The sequence below is a fragment of the Numida meleagris genome, chromosome 4 (assembly GCF_002078875.1).
Source record: "Numida meleagris isolate 19003 breed g44 Domestic line chromosome 4, NumMel1.0, whole genome shotgun sequence".
NCBI lineage: Eukaryota > Metazoa > Chordata > Aves > Galliformes > Numididae > Numida > Numida meleagris.
This window is the reverse complement of record NC_034412.1, coordinates 88,817,985-88,838,699: the sequence shown is the minus strand read 5'-3', so window position 1 is coordinate 88,838,699 and position 20,715 is coordinate 88,817,985. Positions and strand designations below refer to the sequence as shown.

The window sequence follows — 20,715 nt, the reverse complement described above, 5'->3', positions numbered from 1 at the left end:
GACCTTGAAGATAATATGGTTCAGAACCCTTCCAAATGTTCATTTACTTTCTAAAATAGAAAAGTTTATAATTAAGCTGTAGCGATTACAAAAATGCTGAATTGAACAGGAAACAGTAGGAAATAGCACATTGTTTCTACAGATTTAATGTCATTTCATGTTTAGTTCTGTATTAAGACATAAATGGCTATCACTGAGTGTTTTCTTAGGATGGATCAGCCGTACCCAGTTTGAAGAGACTTGGGCTACTTTGCTTGGTGTACTTGTAACTCAGCCTATTGCAATGGACCAAGAAGAGAACCAACAAGAGGTAATGTTGCTCACTGAATGTTTTTGAAATTAACTTTTAATTGGAACTAAGAAAAACTGCTTTCTATGAATGTCTGTCAAACAGAAAAGTAGTGACTAAAATGGAGAGATTATTTCTGGTTTTAGTTCCTTGTCTGCATGTCCCTGTGAGTTTAGACCCATCTATCAGTGGTGCTAAATGCATTTGTAACATCATGGTTTCGAAGCAGCATTAGAATAATGACTGTATCTGGTTAAAGATACTCAGAAAAATGCTACTGAAAATCAATGATGAGGTTGAGTTCTTTTCTTAAAAGAATGATGAATAAAACTAGCTAACGTGGAAACCCTTCAGAGAAGGATCCAACTCAGATTTGATCTTACTTGATGCTTTGTTTCAACAGGTAAATAGTGGATTGGTTCAAACAAGGAAAATATACACTTTGAAAGCTCTGCAGTGGACACCTTGAGGTTTTAATGCTGTTAGGATAAGAGCAGGCATGTAGAATTTCAGTGATGAAAGAATGCATTTCTGCTAGTTGCAGTGCTTTGTGTGCATTGCATTCATCAGTGTCAGCTGGGTTTCTGGCTAGGAAGAAGTCTAGTTGCCAGGCTTGTTAATGGTAATTTAGTGGAAAGTAACAAACCAATATTCGGGGTTTTCAGGATTCTTTTTTTTTTTTCCAATTCAAATTACAGTAAGTTCATTTTACAGGAAGATACAGAGAGGACCCAAATTAATGTTCTTGCAGTACAAGCCATAACTTCCTTGGTGCTGAGTGCAATGACAATACCTGTTGCAGGCAATCCAGCAGTCAGCTGTTTGGAACAGCAGCCTCGCAACAAAGCTTTAAAGGCTCTGGACACAAGGTATTTTTTCCACTTACTTTAAAATGTGTAAATTTATACTTGTGATGAATATGTTTTTACATTTACCTTAATCTAGCAATAGTGAAAATGTACAGACTGTATTTTTCAATAAGAGTGTATACAGGTGGATCTGTTTACACTGAAGTCACATGAACTTAGCATCATGAACTTGCTGAGTTACAAGACAATATCTGGAAGAAGACAATCAAAGTAAAATCTAGTCAACAGTATGCAGAATGCATCTCTAAACATTTCTCAGTTTTAGCATCCCTTAAAAAGCAAGTAAGTGTAGACAACCAACATTGTAGAGTAAGCTAGTCAGACTTGCACAAAAATGTTAATGGGAAAATCTGCTTAAATCAATTTCTGTTGGGTTTTCAGGTTTGGGAGGAAGCTAAGTGTTATCAGGGGAATTGTTGAACAAGAAATCCAAGCAATGGTATCTAAGAGAGATAATATTGCTACTCATCACTTATATCAAGCTTGGGACCCTGTTCCATCACTTTCTCCTGTTAGTACAGGTAGGTGCCTTCGTTGGAGTGAGGGAGCGAGTGAATTTCTCTTAGATTTATAAAGTTGAAATGATACTGTTAGGAGTTTGAAACCCACTTTGCAGGAAAATAAGCCCTTTCAAGATATACATATTTTTAAAAATTGCCTTCTGTTTTGCTATAGGTGCTCTTATCAGCCATGAAAAACTCTTATTGCAAATCAATACTGAACGAGAAATAGGAGATATGGATTATAAACTGGGGCAGGTTTGTTAAAATTTAACTTTCAACTTGGCTTTTATTACATTTTCTTCTAATTCTTGAAAATCCAGTTGAGAAACATTGCTTAAGATCAAATTTAAACTAAGGCCTCTGACATTAACAGCAGATCATAATTGCATGATTCCTCCCAGCCAGTTAATCCACCTCTCAGAACTTTTGCTTTTGTGTGTGTGTGCTCGGCCTTTGAGCTAGCTATGGAATTATTCTACTCTTCAACCCTATGCGTTAAAAAGCCCATGTGGTATTAGTTTTAACTTCAGCTATTGGATTTTAATTTGCAGCTGCAAGCATGCAGCTGTTCTTAGGAAAGGGAAAGGGAAAGTTACTGGACATAAAATAAGCAGTGTTATTTTAATTTTACATACATCCAGTGTAGGGATTTTCTTAAATTTTATAAAGAAAACCTGAAGAACTAAGAGGCTTTCTTTATAGATAGCCTGAGTGAAAGTAATTAACATTGCATTCTTTTCTGGTTTCAGAAGGTTAAATTAGATATGAATTGCAGTCATTGCAGTTTTTTCTGAATTATTTTGTTGCTCCATGTGAATTGTAAATATGTACACTTTGCTTTAGATTTAGGGTCTAGTATGTTAACTGTGAGTGATGTATGCACGTTGTTCGTGCATGTACATAGGTTACATACAGATGCTTTCAGCATCTCCTATATTGCACATCATGCATTACAATGCATGTTATACCAAGTTCAACTAAAATATTGAAGAAGGTTTAAAAAAAAAATTAAATGATGTGCAATTCATGTAGATGTTGTTTGAGGCTGTGTTCACCGCCTGTAATTTAAATGAAAAATGTACTGGACTTCTGGAATTTTACTAATCTGACTGAGGATGCTGAATGATGAATTTCCTTTCTTTTTTTTTCTTGTTGTTGTAAGGTCTCTATACATTCCATATGGTTAGGAAATAATATCACTCCACTGAGAGAAGAAGAGTGGGGTGAGGATGAGGAAGATGAGAATGACATACCTGTTCCTTCCTCACCACCAACCTCTCCTATTAACACCAGGTATGTTGTCTCTCCTTTAATTTAACAAATAACCTTTTATATCTTCAAAATTCTGAGTTGAGTAAAATAGCTTTTTTAATTGGACACTGGATGCAAATAAGATAAAAAAATATAAGTAGTAAAAACTATTTCAAACTGAGCATTTTGACAGAGCTTAAGAATAGCCACTTTAACCCTTGCTTGTTGTGCTTTGCAGGAAGCATCGGGCTGGTGTAGATATACATTCTTGTTCTCAGTTCTTACTTGAGCTATATAGTCAGTGGATATTGCCATCAAACCCTAACAAGAGAACGCCGGTCATATTGATTAGTGAAGTGGTGCGATCAGTAAGTGTAACATATTGTTCTGAGTCATTGAGTGTATGTTAACAAATCTTTGGAGTTAAGCATCATTTGTAAAGGACCTTTTAATGTGTAGGAAATGCTGACTTTTTTTTTTTTAAATAAAAGGTTTCTTTTCTTGGTAGTGATATTATATGGGTAGTGCGGAAACATAACTTGCACAACTATAGCATTACAACATTTGAAACAACGCAAGCACCTGGATTGAATGTTCTGCTACTACATTGCAAACATCTTAATGGCATGTGACAGTCCTTTTTAACTTGATTGTTTACAAAAAAACAGATTTCAGGGTTTTGCTTATTCCTGCTTCCTAAAAAAAAAAAGACAGAAAAGCAATGTATGTAATAAAGAACTAAAGTAACTATTGAAGTATACAAGCAAGACTAAAGAATGTGTCTTGATAGGCATTATGTGCTGATAAGAAGGCCTAGATTAAACTGTCTTTGCAGGAAAGTATGTGTTGTGTGGTTTTGGGAGTTCTGATACATTGTAAATGGCAACGTTTTACAGAATTACTTACTGTAGTAATTTGATTTTGTAAACCTTTTGGAAAAGACCATTCTGAGGTAATTTTCTACTGGGATGGATGGTGGAATTCTGCACAAGTTAACAGTTGTTTTTCCAAACATCTTGGTCAATTGAAGCATATTTGCTAAGAATTGTAAGATAAAGAAGAGTCCTCCTTTAATGGGCTACTAATGGACTTTTTGTGTGTTCACTTCTAATTTGTGCATAGCTTCTTGCAGTATCGGACTTATTTACAGAAAGAAATCAGTTTGAGATGATGTATACAACGCTGACAGAATTGCGAAAGGTGCATCCATCAGAAGATGAGATTCTTATACAGTACTTGATACCAGCCACTTGTAAGGCTGCAGCTGTTCTTGGGATGGTAAGAAATTCTCATGGAAACTTATTTCCGAATGACAAGATTCACCAGTGTTTATTTGTAATGAGCATATTTTTGAATGTATTAGGATAAAGCTGTGGCTGAACCAGTTAGTCGACTGCTGGAATCTACCTTGAGAAGCACCCATATGCCAAGTCGAATTGGGGCTCTGCATGGAATTCTTTATATCCTTGAGTGTGACCTGCTTGATGAGACAGCGAAGCAACTCATTCCAATCATCAGCGAGTATTTGCTCTCCAATTTGAGAGCAGTAGCACAGTAAGACTTTTTCTTCTCTCCCACCATCTCTTTCACTTGATATAAATGGGAGGTTTTGTTTGTTTTACATCAAAGTAAACTAGCTTACTTTAGTCTGACTTTTAAAAACTAACAAAAAAGAAGTTTATTAAGATTTATAGGCTTGCCTTATTAGAACTAGGAAAAGCTAAGAATAGTTTTTCTTGCAGTGCCACTCTTTTTGCTTCTGACTGGAACTGCTGCATGCTCATGTGTGAACAAAAAGGTCCTTTATGGACCTTTATGTTTGCCATGTTCAGTCTGTTTTAGAGCAGGTTATTGTATCAAACACCTTAAGTTCCTGTCTTTTTTTTTTTTTAACCTTACAAACAAAGTTTAGCCAACTTAAGGTTTTATTTACAGAAGTGAAAAGATATTTGAGGGTGAGAAAACTGTTTGCTCAGGCTTTTGTCTCTTTGGTAAATTGTGCTCCCTAAACCCTTCCTTCCTTTTCTGTCAAAAGGCATACTCCTTGACTGACATTTGCAGGATCGGTAATGAAATATATTTCATCTAAACAAGTGAAGCACTGATAGCTTGTAATTATATTACTGAAAAAATATTGGGGAATGTTGCACTGACTTTCCATGAAAACTAGTGCTCTCTTACTGCATGTGACAAGTTTGTGCAAATCACTTGGAGATATTTTGTACAGTTTAAAAACTGCGTAAATTTAATGTGGAAAAAATACCTGCTGTTTCTAAAGCTTGTTTGTATTGTCTCCGTTCATTACTTAAATAACTTATGTAAGTAATTACTGGCATTTTTTCTTATTTACAGTTGTGTGTCTGTCCATAACCAACAGCATATCTTAGTAATGTGTGCTGCTGCATTCTATTTGATAGAGAACTATCCGCTTGATGTAGGACCTGAATTCTCTGCAGGAATTATACAGGTATGTTGTAATGCCCACAATCAAAGGTAATTATGTAACTTGTGATCACCACATAATATCTTTAACTCTTGACTTGATTTTTGTGAAGTAGGTTTTACTTTCATCAGGCTTCCTTTATACAGCAGTCCTTACATGCAGTTCCTCACATACAACCTGTAATAGCGAGCTGCTAGAAGGTGTCCTAAACACACCTCAAAAAACAAGTAGATGGCTTTTTTCTTTATTTCAGATGTGCGGAGTCATGGTGTCTGGAAGCGATGAATCCACACCATCCATTATTTACCATTGCGTCCTGAGGGGATTAGAACGACTCCTCCTTTCGGAGCAGCTTTCCAGGCTGGATAGTGAATCTCTGGTTAAACTGAGTGTTGACAGAGTGAATGTGCAGAGCCCCCACAGAGCAATGGCAGCTCTTGGGTTAATGCTGACTTGCATGTATACAGGTATTTTTGTTTGTTTTTTTAAATACCTTTGATGTGCTGAAAGACTAGCTTACTAACAGTGCTAATTTTAATTTTTTTTTCAATTGTTTTTGTTACCAAGGATAAAAAGATCTCATTCTGGCATTTGCAGTAAATTTGTAACAAATTATTTTGGTTTAGGAAAGGAAAAAGTCAGCCCCAGTCGTTCCACAGATGCAAATCCTGCAGCCCCCGACAGTGAATCTGTGATCGTGGCTATGGAACGAGTATCTGTTCTTTTTGATAGGTGAGAGGATAAAACGTGATAAAGCGTGTCATGGGGCACTGATGGGGAAATGATTCTTTGGCACTGTCTCCTCACTTCTCTGTTTGACAGTTCTAATATTTAATTAATGATGTTTCTCTGCTTACCATTGCTTAAAATTGATACTTGCAGTATACACAGTAACACTGATGGAATTGCTGAACACAGCACAAATGTACAGGAATGTAAATGGAAAACAGACATGTCCTAACTGATACTCAGAGTTGCACAAACTGTAATACTTTATAAATGTATTTCCAGCTCCCTTCAGGTCAAACTCTTAAGCGCTTTTCAGGATGTCTTCTACATAATCAACGATATAAATCCCAGTTATGGGAAATAATCTTTGAAACCATCCTTAACAATTTAAAACCTCTTTTCCCCTTCCCCCACCCACATGTTGCTCTTTCCAAGGCTGTTAAGTAACTGCAGTGGAAGGGTACAGTAAAATTTCTGTATTCACATGGAACTCATTTAATGGAAGTATTTCATAACCCCTGTTCTCATCTGACAATCTCAAACTGTGTTAAGTGAGCGTAGCATGTTAGATTTTGTGTAGTAGCTTGTGGCATAATGGCTGGCTTTTTTTGTGTGTGTGTTTAGTGGCTTTTCCATAAAGCTGGATGAGGGTTTCAGTTCTGCACTCAGTGAGAACAGAGCTTGAGCAGTGCTTGAGTGCTTCTGAAAAAATCACTCCTAAGAGTTAGTAAAACAAACAGGAATATTAGAAGCAGAAAGTGTCTTATGATTATTCCCTGCAACAGTTACTAAGTTGATCTTGATGCATCGACAGATACAGTGTTTGTTAGGAAGATTTTCCAATCAGTGTTCATTAAATATGGTAGTCTTTAAATTGAAGATCTCCTCCTTTTTACAGTGCTTTTCTCTGTGATATATTAGTCATTCTGGTGTTGAATGAAAATATGCAAAAAGTGTTATGAATGGAAATCAAGGTTCTGCTTATCACAGAATCACAGAATGGCTTGGGTTGGAACGGACCTTAAAGCCCATCCCCACTCAGTTCCACCCCCCTGCTGTAGGCAGGGTTGCCGGCCACAAGATCAGAGTGCCTGGAGTCCCATCCAACTGGGCCCTGAACACCTCCAGGGATGGGCATTCCACAGCTTCTCTGGGCAGCCTGTTCCAGTGCCTCACCACCATCTGAGTAAAGAATTTCTTCCTAGTGTTTAATCTCCCATCTTTTAGTCTAAAACCATTCCCCCTTGTCCTGTCACTATGAGAGTGTAAAAAGTCACTCTCTCCTGTTTGTAAGCTCCCTTTAAGTACTGGAAAGCTGCAGTGAGGTCTCCCCAGAGCCTTCCTCAAATTGAACAAGCCTAGCTCCCTCAACTTTTCTCCATAGGAGAAATGCTCCAGCTCACTGATTGTCTTTGTGGCCTCCTTTGAACCCGCTCCAGTGGCTCCATATTGTTCTTGTGCTGGAGGCCCCAGGCCTGGATGTAGTAATGCAAGTGGGGCCGCATGAGAGCAGAGAGGCACAGTCACCTCCCTCGACCTGCTGGTCACACCTCTTTTGATGCAGCCCAGGATACAGTGACCTTCTGGACTGCAAGCACACGGTCAAGTCCATCTGTTCATCAAAACCCTGAAGTCCTCCTTCACAGGTCTCAGTGAGTTCTTCTCCCAGTCTACACATACCTGGGATTGCCTTGACCCAAGCGCAACACATTGCACTGGGCATTGTAGAACCTTATTAGCTTCTTGTTGGTCCACTTTGCAAGCTTGTCTCTGGATGGTAATTCTTCCTTCTCTTGTATCAACTTACTAGCTTAGTGTCATCTGCAAGTTTGCTGAGGGTGCGCTCAATCTCACTTTACAGATTATTGATAAAGATGTTGAAGAGAGTAGTCTTTTTTCTGACAACTAGTAGTAGTGATCTCCCTGTCTTATTTATTCTCATTTAACATTTTCAGCATTTGTATTGTGAAATCTTGTCTCTAAACCAGTGGTTTAAAAAATATTGGCTACTTGAGAAAGGAAGTGGAAAAAAAGTGCTGGGGGGCAGGTGAGGGAATATCTTCTAATAACTTATAATAGCTTTGTTAGATTTCTTAGGCTAGACTGTTAGTGTAAGATGGGGCGAAGTCTTGAATTCTTGTGTTTAAGACTTGCCTATCGAAAGATGAAAATAATGAAAAAATGAAAATTCTTCCTGTTGCAATTAATTTGAAAAATGTTTACTGGAATTAAATCATAAAATGTTATTTTTCTATTATTTTTAGGATCCGGAAGGGATTTCCTTTTGAAGCTAGAGTAGTGGCCCGAATCCTTCCACAATTCCTTGATGATTTTTTCCCTCCACAAGATGTAATGAATAAAGTTATTGGAGAATTTCTGTCCAATCAGCAGCCTTATCCACAATTTATGGCAACAGTAGTTTATAAGGTAATGTACATCTGTCTTTTTCCTTGCATGTTTCAGAGAACTGTTAAGTGACAGCTCTTCAGTCTTCAGCAGTTGAATTTAAGGGGCAAATATAATTTTCACTAGATCTAATAAGCTATTCAGCAGTGTTTGACGTGTACTGGTGTGAACTTTGTGTTCTGGGGGAAATGTAGGATCTAGAATCACCTTGATACAGGAAAAATAGAATAAATTAATAGCAGGGATTCTGCTGCTCAGATTCTTCCAATCTCAAGGAGCCACTCCAGGTCATCTGGTCTTACGAAACCAGCCAAGCTTCTGCAGACATAGTTGGGCTTCTTGGCATCCTGCGTTTCAGCAGCTGCTTATTGGATTCATGCCTCAATTAAGAGTGCATGTGTGCACCATCTGTAATGTATTAAAAACAGAGACACACTGCAGGTCTTGTTTTTTGTGTGCTCACTCCTATTTGCCACAGGTGTCATGAGTCCACTCTGCAGAATCACTTTGTCAGAGTTGTCTCCAGCAACTGATTTTGTGAATTTCAGACCTTTGTAGATTAGGTAAACCTTTAAAAGAGAAACTAAACTCCTTTCCCATGTCTGTATATCTTGTCTTTATTCCTATTTAAAATATTTTTGCAGGTATTCCAGACACTACATACCACTGGACAGTCCTCAATGGTCCGTGACTGGGTGATGCTGTCTCTCTCTAATTTCACACAGAGAACACCTGTAGCAATGGCAATGTGGAGTCTTTCCTGTTTTTTTGTCAGTGCTTCCACCAGTCAATGGATTTCAGCAATGTATCCTAAACAGACTGAATGTGTGTCACTTCTGGGTAAATGTGATTCTGTAAAGGACATTGATAGCTTTGGAGGGTGAAAGTACAAACTTAATACACAATTTAGTACATGCACAAAAGAAACCTTAACCAGAACAGCGAACTTTTATTCTAGCTGTGCTGTGCTTGATTTTGTCCTTTCAGTGCGTCAAGTTTCAGGAAGAAGGAACTTCTATAATAGATATTGAGAATACAGTTACCTAAAACTATTTTTTTTAAATTTTTGTTCCTTGTGACTGTTCAGGTTGATTTGGAAATTCATTACTTTAAGAGGCTTTAAAAAAGCTTCACTGGATATCTTTGCAGTCACCTATAAATTCTTTGTCTTTTATTCCTCCTACAAAATAAAAAATAAATGTTGGGAAGTGTTGCCTTTCATGATTGGGCAAAAAAATAGACATATTTTAGACATCATGTTTGAAATTTCCTAATGATTCCTCATGACTGCAATGTTCCTTCACTGTAGGCAGTTCAGACTGTAGCACTAATTACACCATTTCCTCCATTAGATAAAGAAGACTGCTGCTAGGTTAAAGTAAGTTTCTGGAAATAAAAAATTGTGTTAAGCTACTGAAGAGACAGGACTTCTGTAGTAGCAGTTCAGTGAACATGTGACAGTGTTTTTCACATTGTTAGTGAGCTCAAAAATACACCATTTTATTGGAGAGCAGCGTTTAGAGTAGTACACCAAATATGATCAAATTCTGTCATTTATGACCTTAACTTACATCTCAGTCTTCCACATATTATCAGCAGAATGGGAAAACTGGAGCAAGTGGATGTTAACATCTTCTGTTTGGTGGCCATAGACTTTTACCGACATCAGATCGATGAAGAATTAGATCGGAGGGCGTTTCAGTCAGTGTTTGAGGTGGTAGCATCTCCAGGAACCCCATATCATCGCCTCCTAACTTGTTTGCAAAATGTCCACAAGGTCACAGCATGTTGAATGTCCTGATGCATAACGGAATTGCATGACTAGTGTTGGAATCTGATGTGAATTATAGGAAATGCGAGATCGAGAAAGTATCTGGGGTTGCATTTGCGATAAGCATGGACCTGCCACTTATTTTCTTCTGGAATGCATGGAGAAGTGCTCTGCAGCACTGGAAATAACCTGAAAAATCTAGTGTAGTTTTTGTTGTTCTTGACACCAGCCACCTGTGGGTGGAAAGAGTTGTCAGTGTTCTACAAGTGGTGTTTGGGACTAACCTGAGACAGATTTACTAACTGTAAACTATGAGCAAGTGCTACACACAAGGTAACTGGTATTACTCTTCTTCCTAATGTTCAGCTGAAGCCACTGTGTTGCAGCTGTTAAGAAACTGATAGAAACACTCTATTATTACAAGCTGCAGTCATTAGAAAACTTCATAGTTTTATGTACATGTATATACCGTTGTGTAGTACAAAATAGAATTTGTTGAATTGAATTGTCTTTCCCAGACAAGGACAAGAGAAAATGGCTTTCATGAGTTACACTTCCAGCATGTAAATCCTCTCCAGACTTTCTTATATCCTGTGGTGCACGTGTTGGTGGTATCAGAGATGTGGTGCACATGCGTAACCACACTTAGTTTCTTTTTTTCCTCTCAGGATTTAAAATTTGAGTACGGTATATCAGTAAAAGAAATTTTAACTTAAATATTTCTATTTCTATATCATGTACAGTATGTAAAATTGTAAGATGTGTGATGCATGAGCTGTGATGTAATTTGAGATGAACAGAAGCCACGCTACTGAATGTCTTGACATCTGTATTGTCCTCATTTTTCCTTGTGCTCAGATTTATGTTCCTTTTGAAAACCCATCTTAATGTACAGATTACATCTTGTTTTGCATCTCACTTTTTCTTAAAGCGCTTTGAAACTGGAATATGTTGATTTAATGTGTCTTGAGTGACTGTATTACGGAGGCATTCTTGTGGTCCACTTGTAGCTTCTGAATTCCTTTATCTAGAAATGTAACGGTAAAAGAGAGGACTAGTTACTTTGGATCAGCCTTTTGTATACTTAAGAAATGGCTCTTATCTGCTGCACAGCATTTAAGAGACAGTAGCGCAAGCTCCCCAGTAGTCAATAACCATTTGACCTTTCCTAACTGAGACCATGGAGTCAACTGGATTCAAACCACACTCACTTTGAACAAATTTATACTAGCAGTTGAGAATCAGAAGGCTGCTGTGGTCTACTTTGGGACTGGCTAAGGTGTTAGATTACACAACTGCTTTTATTACCTGTCATACGCATAATGCTTTAGACACACAGTACAAATATCAAGAATTTTATAGCACTACACAGGGCCAGATTTAGCTTTTACTTACCACCCAGGAAACCCCACTGATTCATAAACGTTACATGGGGAAAGCACAGCGTTTGTCTGTAGTTGTATTTGCTATAATTTTTAATTATATAAAAATGATAGCTGGGTTTTCAGTCACGTCCTATATTTAACCTCTCTTCACTTTCTTATCACACCTTTTGGTGACACTTGGAAAAATGAGATAGTGTTGTCAGGAGGAGCATGTACTTGTATGTATTTCTGTATATAATGTATATGTGGAAATTATACACGTGACAACATTTAATGTAAACAAATGTGTATATTTGTATTTATTAAACCCATGTATTTAAACTAATTCCAATCTAGACCAAAAATTGTTACTTCTGCCCATAAATTGATTTAAAAGGAATTGTCCACTGGTGTCACTTCCTCTTAAAAAGGCAAAACTGATAATATGGGCAGTAGAAACAACTGTAGACATTGCTGTATTTAGCTCTCTACAGATCTTACTATCTAGAGCAATTATTTCTGCCCTTAGTTGGGTTACTCTTATTTCTTGGGCCACAGCACTGTGGTGATTTTTAAAAGAAGCTGAATAGGAGTTCAGAAAAAGATTTAATAGATACTGTTTGAAAGTTTTGAATTACATTGGAAATTATCTTAATTCTGACAAGAGACTAATTCAAGGCAGTGACGTATAATGCCCTGTGCTTTCATTAAGGGTAGTATAGATCACTCTTCCCTTTTGTAACCACCAATAATCGTTTTGTACTGTAAACCCACACACCAGTCAGTTTTTGTATGATATATAGTTTAAGTGAAGATATTTTTGTAAGCTATTTTCCAAAATTTAAAATAGATTTTAATATATTTTTTAAGCATCAGGTTAGTCATATTCTCACCAACAGTATGTGTTGTGTTACAAACCATTAAATTCTTCATAATTTTAAGCTCCTCATGATTAACACAGACTAGTTGGTTACTTTACCTAGGGATAATGGGAGCTAGTCCCTTTATGAAACTTTCCAAACCAACCGATTTGGGACTTGCCATAGAATCTTTCCAACCACTGAAAGGAGTGTATTGAACCAAGCAGTCAGCATGGCTGGATGAGAAGCATCTGATGTGACAAAGCCCCTTTTCCTCAAATGGCCTTTAAGCAAATACTTGTGTTACCCAGTTCTAGGAGCTGATGCAGTCAGTTCTACCCTCATGGATTCACTGCTAGTAATTACTCCCTCTGTTTGGACTTCTCTTGGAGATTTGTCGTAGTATATATATACCTCCTGAAGTATGTTTCTGAAACTTCTAAAAGGAGCTGCTGTTCTTTAGAAGTTCTTAGTGACCTGCAGGGAATGTATCTTAAGGGCCTTCCTAGTGGAAATGGGCACACAAGTAGTGCTTCAAATCTAACGTGTCAGCTGCAGTGCACTTTGCTGTCCTCTTCCTGTACTTGCTTTCCCCACTCTTCCTTCTTTTGGAGTGAAATTGTACTTAAAATCACTCCTTCCTGCTTGTAGTGACAAGAGTCAATAGGTCTGCGATGGGGACAGCAACAGCAGAACAAAACAGCAGAACAGTGGTCGCTAAGAAATCCTGATGTTGGATTTAAGGGAAAAAAATGCAGAACATTTGAAATCATTTATTACTCAAAGTATTCAGAATATTTTCTTTTCTACTTATGCTTTTTTGCCAGTTGAAACAGAATGTGAGTTTATGTAAATCTTCTCTTGAGCATATACTCAGATATCATTTCTTCCCTAAAGTAAATGAATGATTGTGCACTACTTCTGCTTTGGTAGGAATGCCTTCTCAGTACCAAGAAGTTTCGTTTCTTAAAAAACAGAGCATTCCTTAAGCATTAAGTAATGATTGAAGTGACTTAGATCAAATGAAGTGGGGAATGAGTGGAAGCTTTTGGATTAAAAGAAATTTGTTCACTTAATAGATTTACCTTAAAGAGTGTTCTGTCTTCCCGTTCTCCTTTTTAAATGGCTGTTAACTTCATATAGCGGATAAGGAGGTTGTGTCAAAAACACCGCAAAGACAGTTCTCCAAGAGCAGCAGATGTATTTTTTGTCTTACACATTCGTGGAGCTGTCATACCTAAGCATTTATGCTTCCTAAATAGAAGAAATTTTAAGAGTATAATGAGCAATAAATATAGCAATAAGCAGTCTGATTAAATTTGGTCATTCAGAATCTTACCCAGTGGTTGAAAGGGATGGGGTGGGAGTAAAAGGTATTGGTTCAAGTACATTGACTGCATAAGACAGATGTTTTCCTGTACAATCCCAAGTAAAATTTGCACTAATGATAGAAATCAATTATATGACAATGGTAAGTGCTTTGCTCTTTTATTTTTAAAACAATTCTGGTTACAGGGATACAGATGAGAAAAGTTATAAAGGAGCAAAGTACTTTGGTACTTTAATTTAGATAGTTTCCTTATTTTAGAGTTTAAAAAAAAAAAAGCAAGCTGCTGTAAGAACTAGAGTAAGCAATGTAGCAAAATTACGGAGAAGTTCAATATGCTGATCTTATACTGAGATTTCAGGCGAACTCTTTGTGCATGCTACTTTGAAGCATCCATTGAAAAATCTTGAGAATCCCACAGTCATACCCAGGAGAGCTTCTGTAGTATGTCAGCTTTTAGTTGTATTCACGTTGCCTGGGTATAAATGCTGCAGAGCATTTGTGAAGCATGCGCTGCTTTCTGTCATGTGCATTTGTGTGAGCTTATCATTCCCATCAGTCTGTGTACGCATACCATCAAGTTGGTTCAACCTGACGCAGGACGAGGCGAAGGCATGCGATGTACAGCACCCCGTGGTGTTGTCTTATAGAGCTCGAGGGCAGTGATGAGCGAAAGCTTGGAGCCCCAACCCAAAGAACAATTGTACTCAAAATAAAAGGAAAGCGTATAATTTTAGATGTATGTTTAAGTTTAAAGAAATGCTGAAAATACTGCAATTTGAAACTAAAAGAGAAAATAAAATATAACAATTGCTGTAAGACATTTTTCTCTGTTTATTTAAAAAAAAAAAAAAACTTGTTGCATTCTCACTATATTTTTTCCTCAGTGTCTCCTTTTCAGCAACTATCAAATCTGGAGTATTTTAAAAATATGCCAGAATACTTGAACTATCTGCAGCTGTAGGTGTGCTTCAGAATCTCAGTGCTGTTTGCAATAAAGAAGTATCACAACGGAGCTTTTAATTGTATCTAATAGTCACGCTTGCCAAAACTGTGAGATCAGAAAATGCAGAATGTAAGTGTACAGCTGTATTTTTGGATGAGGATGCTTTTATCTGCAGCAGTCCTACGGGGGAGATTATGTTACGCTGGAGAAAAAATGGTTTATCTTGCCTAAGCTTGATTCCCCAGCTGTTAGGCTTTCCATTGGGCCTGCATCTTAAAAGACATTTCTGGGTGGTCCTGCTGCTGAGCACTGGAGGATCTCTTGCAGAACTCGGCTGTTAGAGACATCATGTTATGATTAACTTTGCAGCTCTTGGCTGTTCTTGGGAAATTCTGGAATAAGCTTTAAAGTAGTAGCTTAATGTACCAAGCACGTGCTGGTTTCATTCTTGGTCAAGATAAATTTTTCACACATTTTTCCTCGTCAGTGTTCCTAGCTGGTAGCAATGATCAGCGGCTCCTGTCACCACTTGGTTTAGTTGAGTGATAGCCTTCAGCTTTTGTTCTTCACTCGGAGAAGAGGAGCGGTTTAATTTTTGAAAAGAGTGAAGATGTTTTGCTGTACACAGGAAGATGAAGCGCTGCACTTCTAGGGGTAGAATTCTTCAATTTTCTCTAACAACTTTCTCCACTGCTTCTCCTGTCCCATGTGAGTACTGGTTCGTCCCTTTGTAGTCAGTGCAGCTATCGAAGTATTGCAGCCCTCAGTTTGGAACTGGCTTGGCTCTGCCCCAGGTACGAGATGAAGAGCTTTGATTGCGTGTGGAACTATAGCATAATTATACCACAATTTTTGCATAACTGGGGAGATGAAAAGACTTGTGACTTCTAGGATTGCTGGAAGTAAAGCATGAAAAGGTTTATACAGTATATAGAATATCTGCTAAGCCAAACCTCCTGTTCTTCCACTGTAGCCATAATTCTACATGAATTTTGTTTCTGTTCTTTCCCATGGCATATACATCCAAGTTATAGCATCATAATCCTCACCCCAGGTGCTGTTTTCATATCCTTCCAATTGCAAATGTCATGGGTAGATTTTGATCGAGTGCAACCTGATTGTTTTCCCTCATTATTTACATTCTGGAGTTCTTTCAGCCAGGCTGCAGTGTTTGGGCTCCAAGCTAAATGCATCCCTCAGGGCTGGGTTTGACTCTGCCGCAGAAGCTTGCGCGCACAGTTGAGCCAGGTGAAGTTAAACCATTTAAACAGTATGTTTCTGCTCATCTAGCTCATCTTGAATAACGTGCCCTGTAAAACTTGTAATTCATCTCAGCGTTTCACTAACTGGAAGTCCCCAGATGAAGATCTACTATACCTCTTTGTTCCCCTTAAGGAAAAGGGACTAAGTGGGCTTTCATCATGATCTTGCGTTTCGGTGACTCTAATACTGAAGTATTTGCCTCGTCATCCAATGTAAATGCAAGTGTAAAGCTTGCTATCAATTTTCTTGATACGTCTTGTTAATGCTGACATTTCATATACCATCTTCAGCATTCACGTTACTGTCTGCGAGAATAACGCAATTTGTCTTCTAACTTCTGTTTCAGGCAAGTCAGGACAGATATTCCTTTAATTGTTCTTTGTTCGAGATTTCTCTTTGCCTTCGTAACTGCTTGAAACTAGCAGGTTTTGGTTTCAACTGAAAGTTAATCCTTGAGAAGTGGGAGGTATTTTTTTAAGCATTTCAAGGCATCTGATCCTTACGTCTCAGGTTCATTCCTTCTCCTCCCCCCTTCTTTCCTCTGCCTTGACCCCTGGAATAAATATTTCACCACGCTGAAGCTTTGAAATAAAAGTTTTATGCCATGCCTGAGTGATGAAAGGTAAGATGGAGCGATCCAAAGTACCTGGAGCTTATGAATGAATTTTGGATCCTGAAGAAGCAACTCTCTAGAAGGGAGGTGAATAAACCTGTAACTTTTAAATACTTATTGTGGTAATCTAAAAAGATTTAGATGTTTCTCAATCAGTACCCAAGTCAAATGCTTTCAAAAGCGATACTTTTTGCCTTACTGCTGTTTTAGTTCCACCTATCCTCACTGAAGAAACACGTTTATATGCTGCAGAGTTACTGAAATGTGAGGTGGTGGATAATACGTGTTTCCATTGCAGTGTGATCTGAAAACGTAAGAAATGTGAGGAACTGGCAGCTGGGAAACCTGCAGGCAGCAACAACAGTGCAAGTGAAAGGAACCTGCTGCTTCAGACAGCGCTGTGTGGGGGACCAGGTTACGTTAGGGATGGCACAGCAGGAGCTTGTATTCTGCTGACAGGTTATTTTTCCATTTCTACCATTGGCCTGCTATGGGGTTTGAGAGTGTCCTTCTGTGGGAAGAAATACAGCAAACCTAAATTGGTTTGACTTGATCGGTCGCAGTTAACTGGTTTAAGCAAACCTAAGTTTTTTAAGCCATAAAAATCCGAACTTCGGTATTATGCCTTTGAAATTAATTGTGGTGATGGTGGAACACTGTAAGAAGTCATGCTGAGCTGTCGTGTTGGGCTAGAAAAGATTGCTGGGCTATATGTACTAGTGAAAATACAAACTCAGGTTGTTGCAGTGAGATTTCTAGTTTAAGGGGTTGTTTTTTGCATTTTTGCTGATGGGGTAAATACCATCAAAGTGCTTATTAATTATTAACTTCTTAGTGAAGTCTGGCTCCCCTTTGTATACACTGCTTTTATTCTCAGTTTGACTACATTAACTCTAGATGAAACATAAATGCCAATCCTAAATTAATGATTTTTAACTTTATTGTTCCCTGTAGCTTTATTACCTGAAAAAAAATCTCAGAATCGGGGAGCAAATATGATTATTTCACTCATGCTTTACTGACTACAAAATCTCACAGATACAAAATACTTTTGGATTCTGAGTGCCGTGAACAAGAATTTACCTCTAAGGGAGGTATATTGAAGAGAGTTTCAAAGCCTGTTACAAAAGCTGGACATTCATTCAAATGACAATGATGAAGAGTTGAATAAAGGTCCTTCTTGTCTGCTGATGACCAGCTACGGATACCTCAAGGAAAGTATCGATGTATATTTAAGAAAAAAATCTAAAAACAATCCCTAGCCCTAAGCAATTAAATGGTTCATTGATACCTGTGGGAAATCATTCCTTCTCCTGTGTGCAGCTTTCAGGTGGGTATAAATGGTTGGGGCAATTTGTGGACTTCAAATCTGAGCAGTCCTTTTGAGCAAGGTGCTGCGGTACACCCCAGGACAGGGGCACTGGTGGCACTTTTTGGGGACACAGTGGGACACAGCCAGGCCGACAGTGCCCTGGCTGCTGAGAAAGTGACTGAGAGCCCTCAGCTGAAGGGAGGGCAGGAAGTGGCTTTGTCTCATCTGGCTGCAGGCTACAGCCTGGAGATGAAGGAATGGTAGGAAGAGGTGAGTCAGAGCATTTGAGCAGATTTATTACGGGGCAAATGGTTAGACCCTGTTTGTTCTACTCAGTATCATCTTATTCTTCATCTTCAATAGCTCTGTATTATGCCTGAAAACATTTCCTGAGTATCTTTCCGCTTTGCTTCCTACCTTTGCATTTTGCTTTCAGGCTGCATGGGTACTTACAGAGCAGCAAGAAAAGGGAAAGCATTTTTAAGTCAGAGAGCTGTGATGACAAGATGAGGAAGGTTGCAGAACCTGAAACTGCTTCTGAGTAGTGTTTGTTACCTTTATAATTAGACCTTGAGTGTTCCTTTATATTGGATCATAAAAGGAATACATACTTCATTTGTGCTTTGAACTAGTTTTCCCTGTGAATTACTGCTCCAGAGGCAGCCAGAACGATCTCTGTACCGGTGCCTTTCATCTAACTGCATCAAGCAAGTTGGTTTTTGGTTTTTTGTTTGTTTTTTTTTTTTCCTCCTCTCCTGACAATCGTAAGTCCCTAATTACTACATCTACCCTTTCCTTAAACACCTCCAGGGACAGTGCTCTACCACCTCCCTGGGCAGCCTGTTCCAAAGCCTCACCACTCATTCTGAGAAGAAGAAATTCTTAATATCCACCATGAGCCTCCCCCTGGCAAAACTTGAGGCCATTCCCTCTTGTCCTATCGCTGGAAAAGAGGCTGACCCCCACCTCACCACAACCTCCTTCCAGGGAGTTGCAGTGATAAGGTCTCCCCTGAGCCTCCTCTTCTCCAGGATGAAAAATCCCAGTTCCCTCAGCCGCTCCCCATACGACTTGTGCTCCAGATCCTTCACAGCTTTGTTGCCCTTCTCTGGACATGTTCCAGGGCCTCAATGTCTTTCTTGTAGTGAGGGACCCAAAACTGAACAGAATACTCAAGGTGTGGCCTCACCAGTGCTGAGTACAGAGGGACAATGACTTCCCTGCTCCTGCTGGCAACACTATTTCTGATACAAGCCAGGATGCCATTGGCTTTCTTGGCCACCTGGGCACACTGCTGGCCCACGTTCACCCAAGTGTCAACCAGCACCCCAGATCCTTTTCCTCTGCATAGAATTCTAAACACTCTGTCCCAAGCCTGTAATGCTTCCTGGTATTGTTCTGGCCAAAGTGCAGGACGTGGTACTTGGTCTTGTGGAACTTCATCCCATTAGGAACTTCATCCTCTCTGGGCCCGGCCCTCCAGCCAGCTCCTTACCCAGCACAGAGTGTACCAGTCCAGGCAATGGGAGACAGTGTCAAAGGCTTTGCTGAAGTCTAGGTAGATCACATCAACAGCCTTTCCCTCATCCACCAGGCGGGTCGCTCAATCATAGAAGGAGATCAGGTTGGTCAAGCAGGACCTGCCTGTCGTGAACCCATGCTGGCTGGGCCTGATCCCCCGGTTGTCCTGCACATGCTATAAGATCTCACTCAAGATGCTCTGTTCCATAATCTTCCTTGGCACCAAGATCACGCGGACAGGCCTGTAGTTCCTCAGATCCTCCTTATGACCCTTCTTGTAGATGGGAGTCACACTGTCAAGCCTACAATACTCTGGGACCTCTCCTGTTGACCAGGAACACTGATAGCTGACGGAAAGCGGCTTGACAATCACGTCTGTCAGCCCCCTCAGCACTCTCGGGTGGATCCCATCTGGCCCTGTGGACTTGTGACAGTCTAGGTGGAGTGTCAGGTCTCTGTTTCCACCACATCTTGTCCTTAAGATGTTTGGAAAAGGTTTCCATGATTTTTTGCTCTATTGTATTCCCAGGGATCAAAGTAAGGCTGAGCCTGTAGTTCCCCAGATTCTTCTTGTTGATAAGAGGTCAAGGTTCGACTCCAGGTGGAGTCCAGCTTTCCTAAGTTGATCCCTTCGTGCTTGAACAGGTTGACTGCTACAGAGCATCTAAATCCACATTTGTGTATCTGAAGGAAGCATCACATGAAGCTTACTGAAAACAAGGAAAAGGAGATGTTTTTTCATGCTGCAAGCAGTTAAGCTGCAGAGCTCTTTGCCAAAACTGTGGATGTTGAAATACTAAGGGTTTGGATAGCTTCAAAAGGAGACTAGACAAGATCAAAGAGTACACTATTGCAGATTATTAAATGCACAGGAAACACATCTGTCTTTTGGAGTCCCTGTGCGGTGAATGGCTGAAGGCCGAGAGATTACTTTGGAAAATTCTCTGATATGCTTCTTCTGTTCTTATACAGATCTCCAGGTGACTGCTTTCAGCGTTTGTTAGAGGCAGGACACTGAACATTACTTTTTTTGACATGGTAACATCTGGCTCCTTTTTGCTTAATGGAGAGTGCAAGGTTGGATATCCAGGAAGCTCCTTCCAATTCTTTGCTCCTTTTAGTTTCAAAATTGGAATAATCTCATTTTCCCCATTTGTCTTTTGACTTGTGTATTTCCATCTCCATAGCAAGCACATCTTGGCCAGAGATAGAGGCAGTGCTACCATGGTCTCGAGAAGTCTCGGGCCC

General features: G+C 39.1%; 1 protein-coding gene across 3 annotated transcripts in view; it reads left to right on the top strand.

Moving 5' to 3' along the window:
• HTT (huntingtin) overlaps window positions 1-14,633 on the top strand; it is an 81,549-nt gene extending 66,916 nt beyond the window's left edge. For 2 of the 3 annotated variants that reach the window (XM_021394522.1, XM_021394521.1), the window contains 14 exons: window positions 210-310; window positions 1,004-1,158; window positions 1,540-1,679; window positions 1,834-1,916; window positions 2,824-2,954; window positions 3,151-3,280; window positions 4,035-4,190; window positions 4,276-4,466; window positions 5,265-5,379; window positions 5,609-5,822; window positions 5,982-6,087; window positions 8,349-8,511; window positions 9,135-9,295; window positions 10,069-14,633. In XM_021394522.1, coding sequence (XP_021250197.1) covers window positions 210-310; window positions 1,004-1,158; window positions 1,540-1,679; window positions 1,834-1,916; window positions 2,824-2,954; window positions 3,151-3,280; window positions 4,035-4,190; window positions 4,276-4,466; window positions 5,265-5,379; window positions 5,609-5,822; window positions 5,982-6,087; window positions 8,349-8,511; window positions 9,135-9,295; window positions 10,069-10,282 — 2,060 coding nt within the window. In that variant the 3' untranslated portion in view covers window positions 10,283-14,633. Of the gene's footprint in view, window positions 1-209; window positions 311-987; window positions 1,159-1,539; window positions 1,680-1,833; window positions 1,917-2,823; window positions 2,955-3,150; window positions 3,281-4,034; window positions 4,191-4,275; window positions 4,467-5,264; window positions 5,380-5,608; window positions 5,823-5,981; window positions 6,088-8,348; window positions 8,512-9,134; window positions 9,296-10,068 lie in introns of those variants that run through there. The other variant, XM_021394523.1, reaches the window with a different exon arrangement.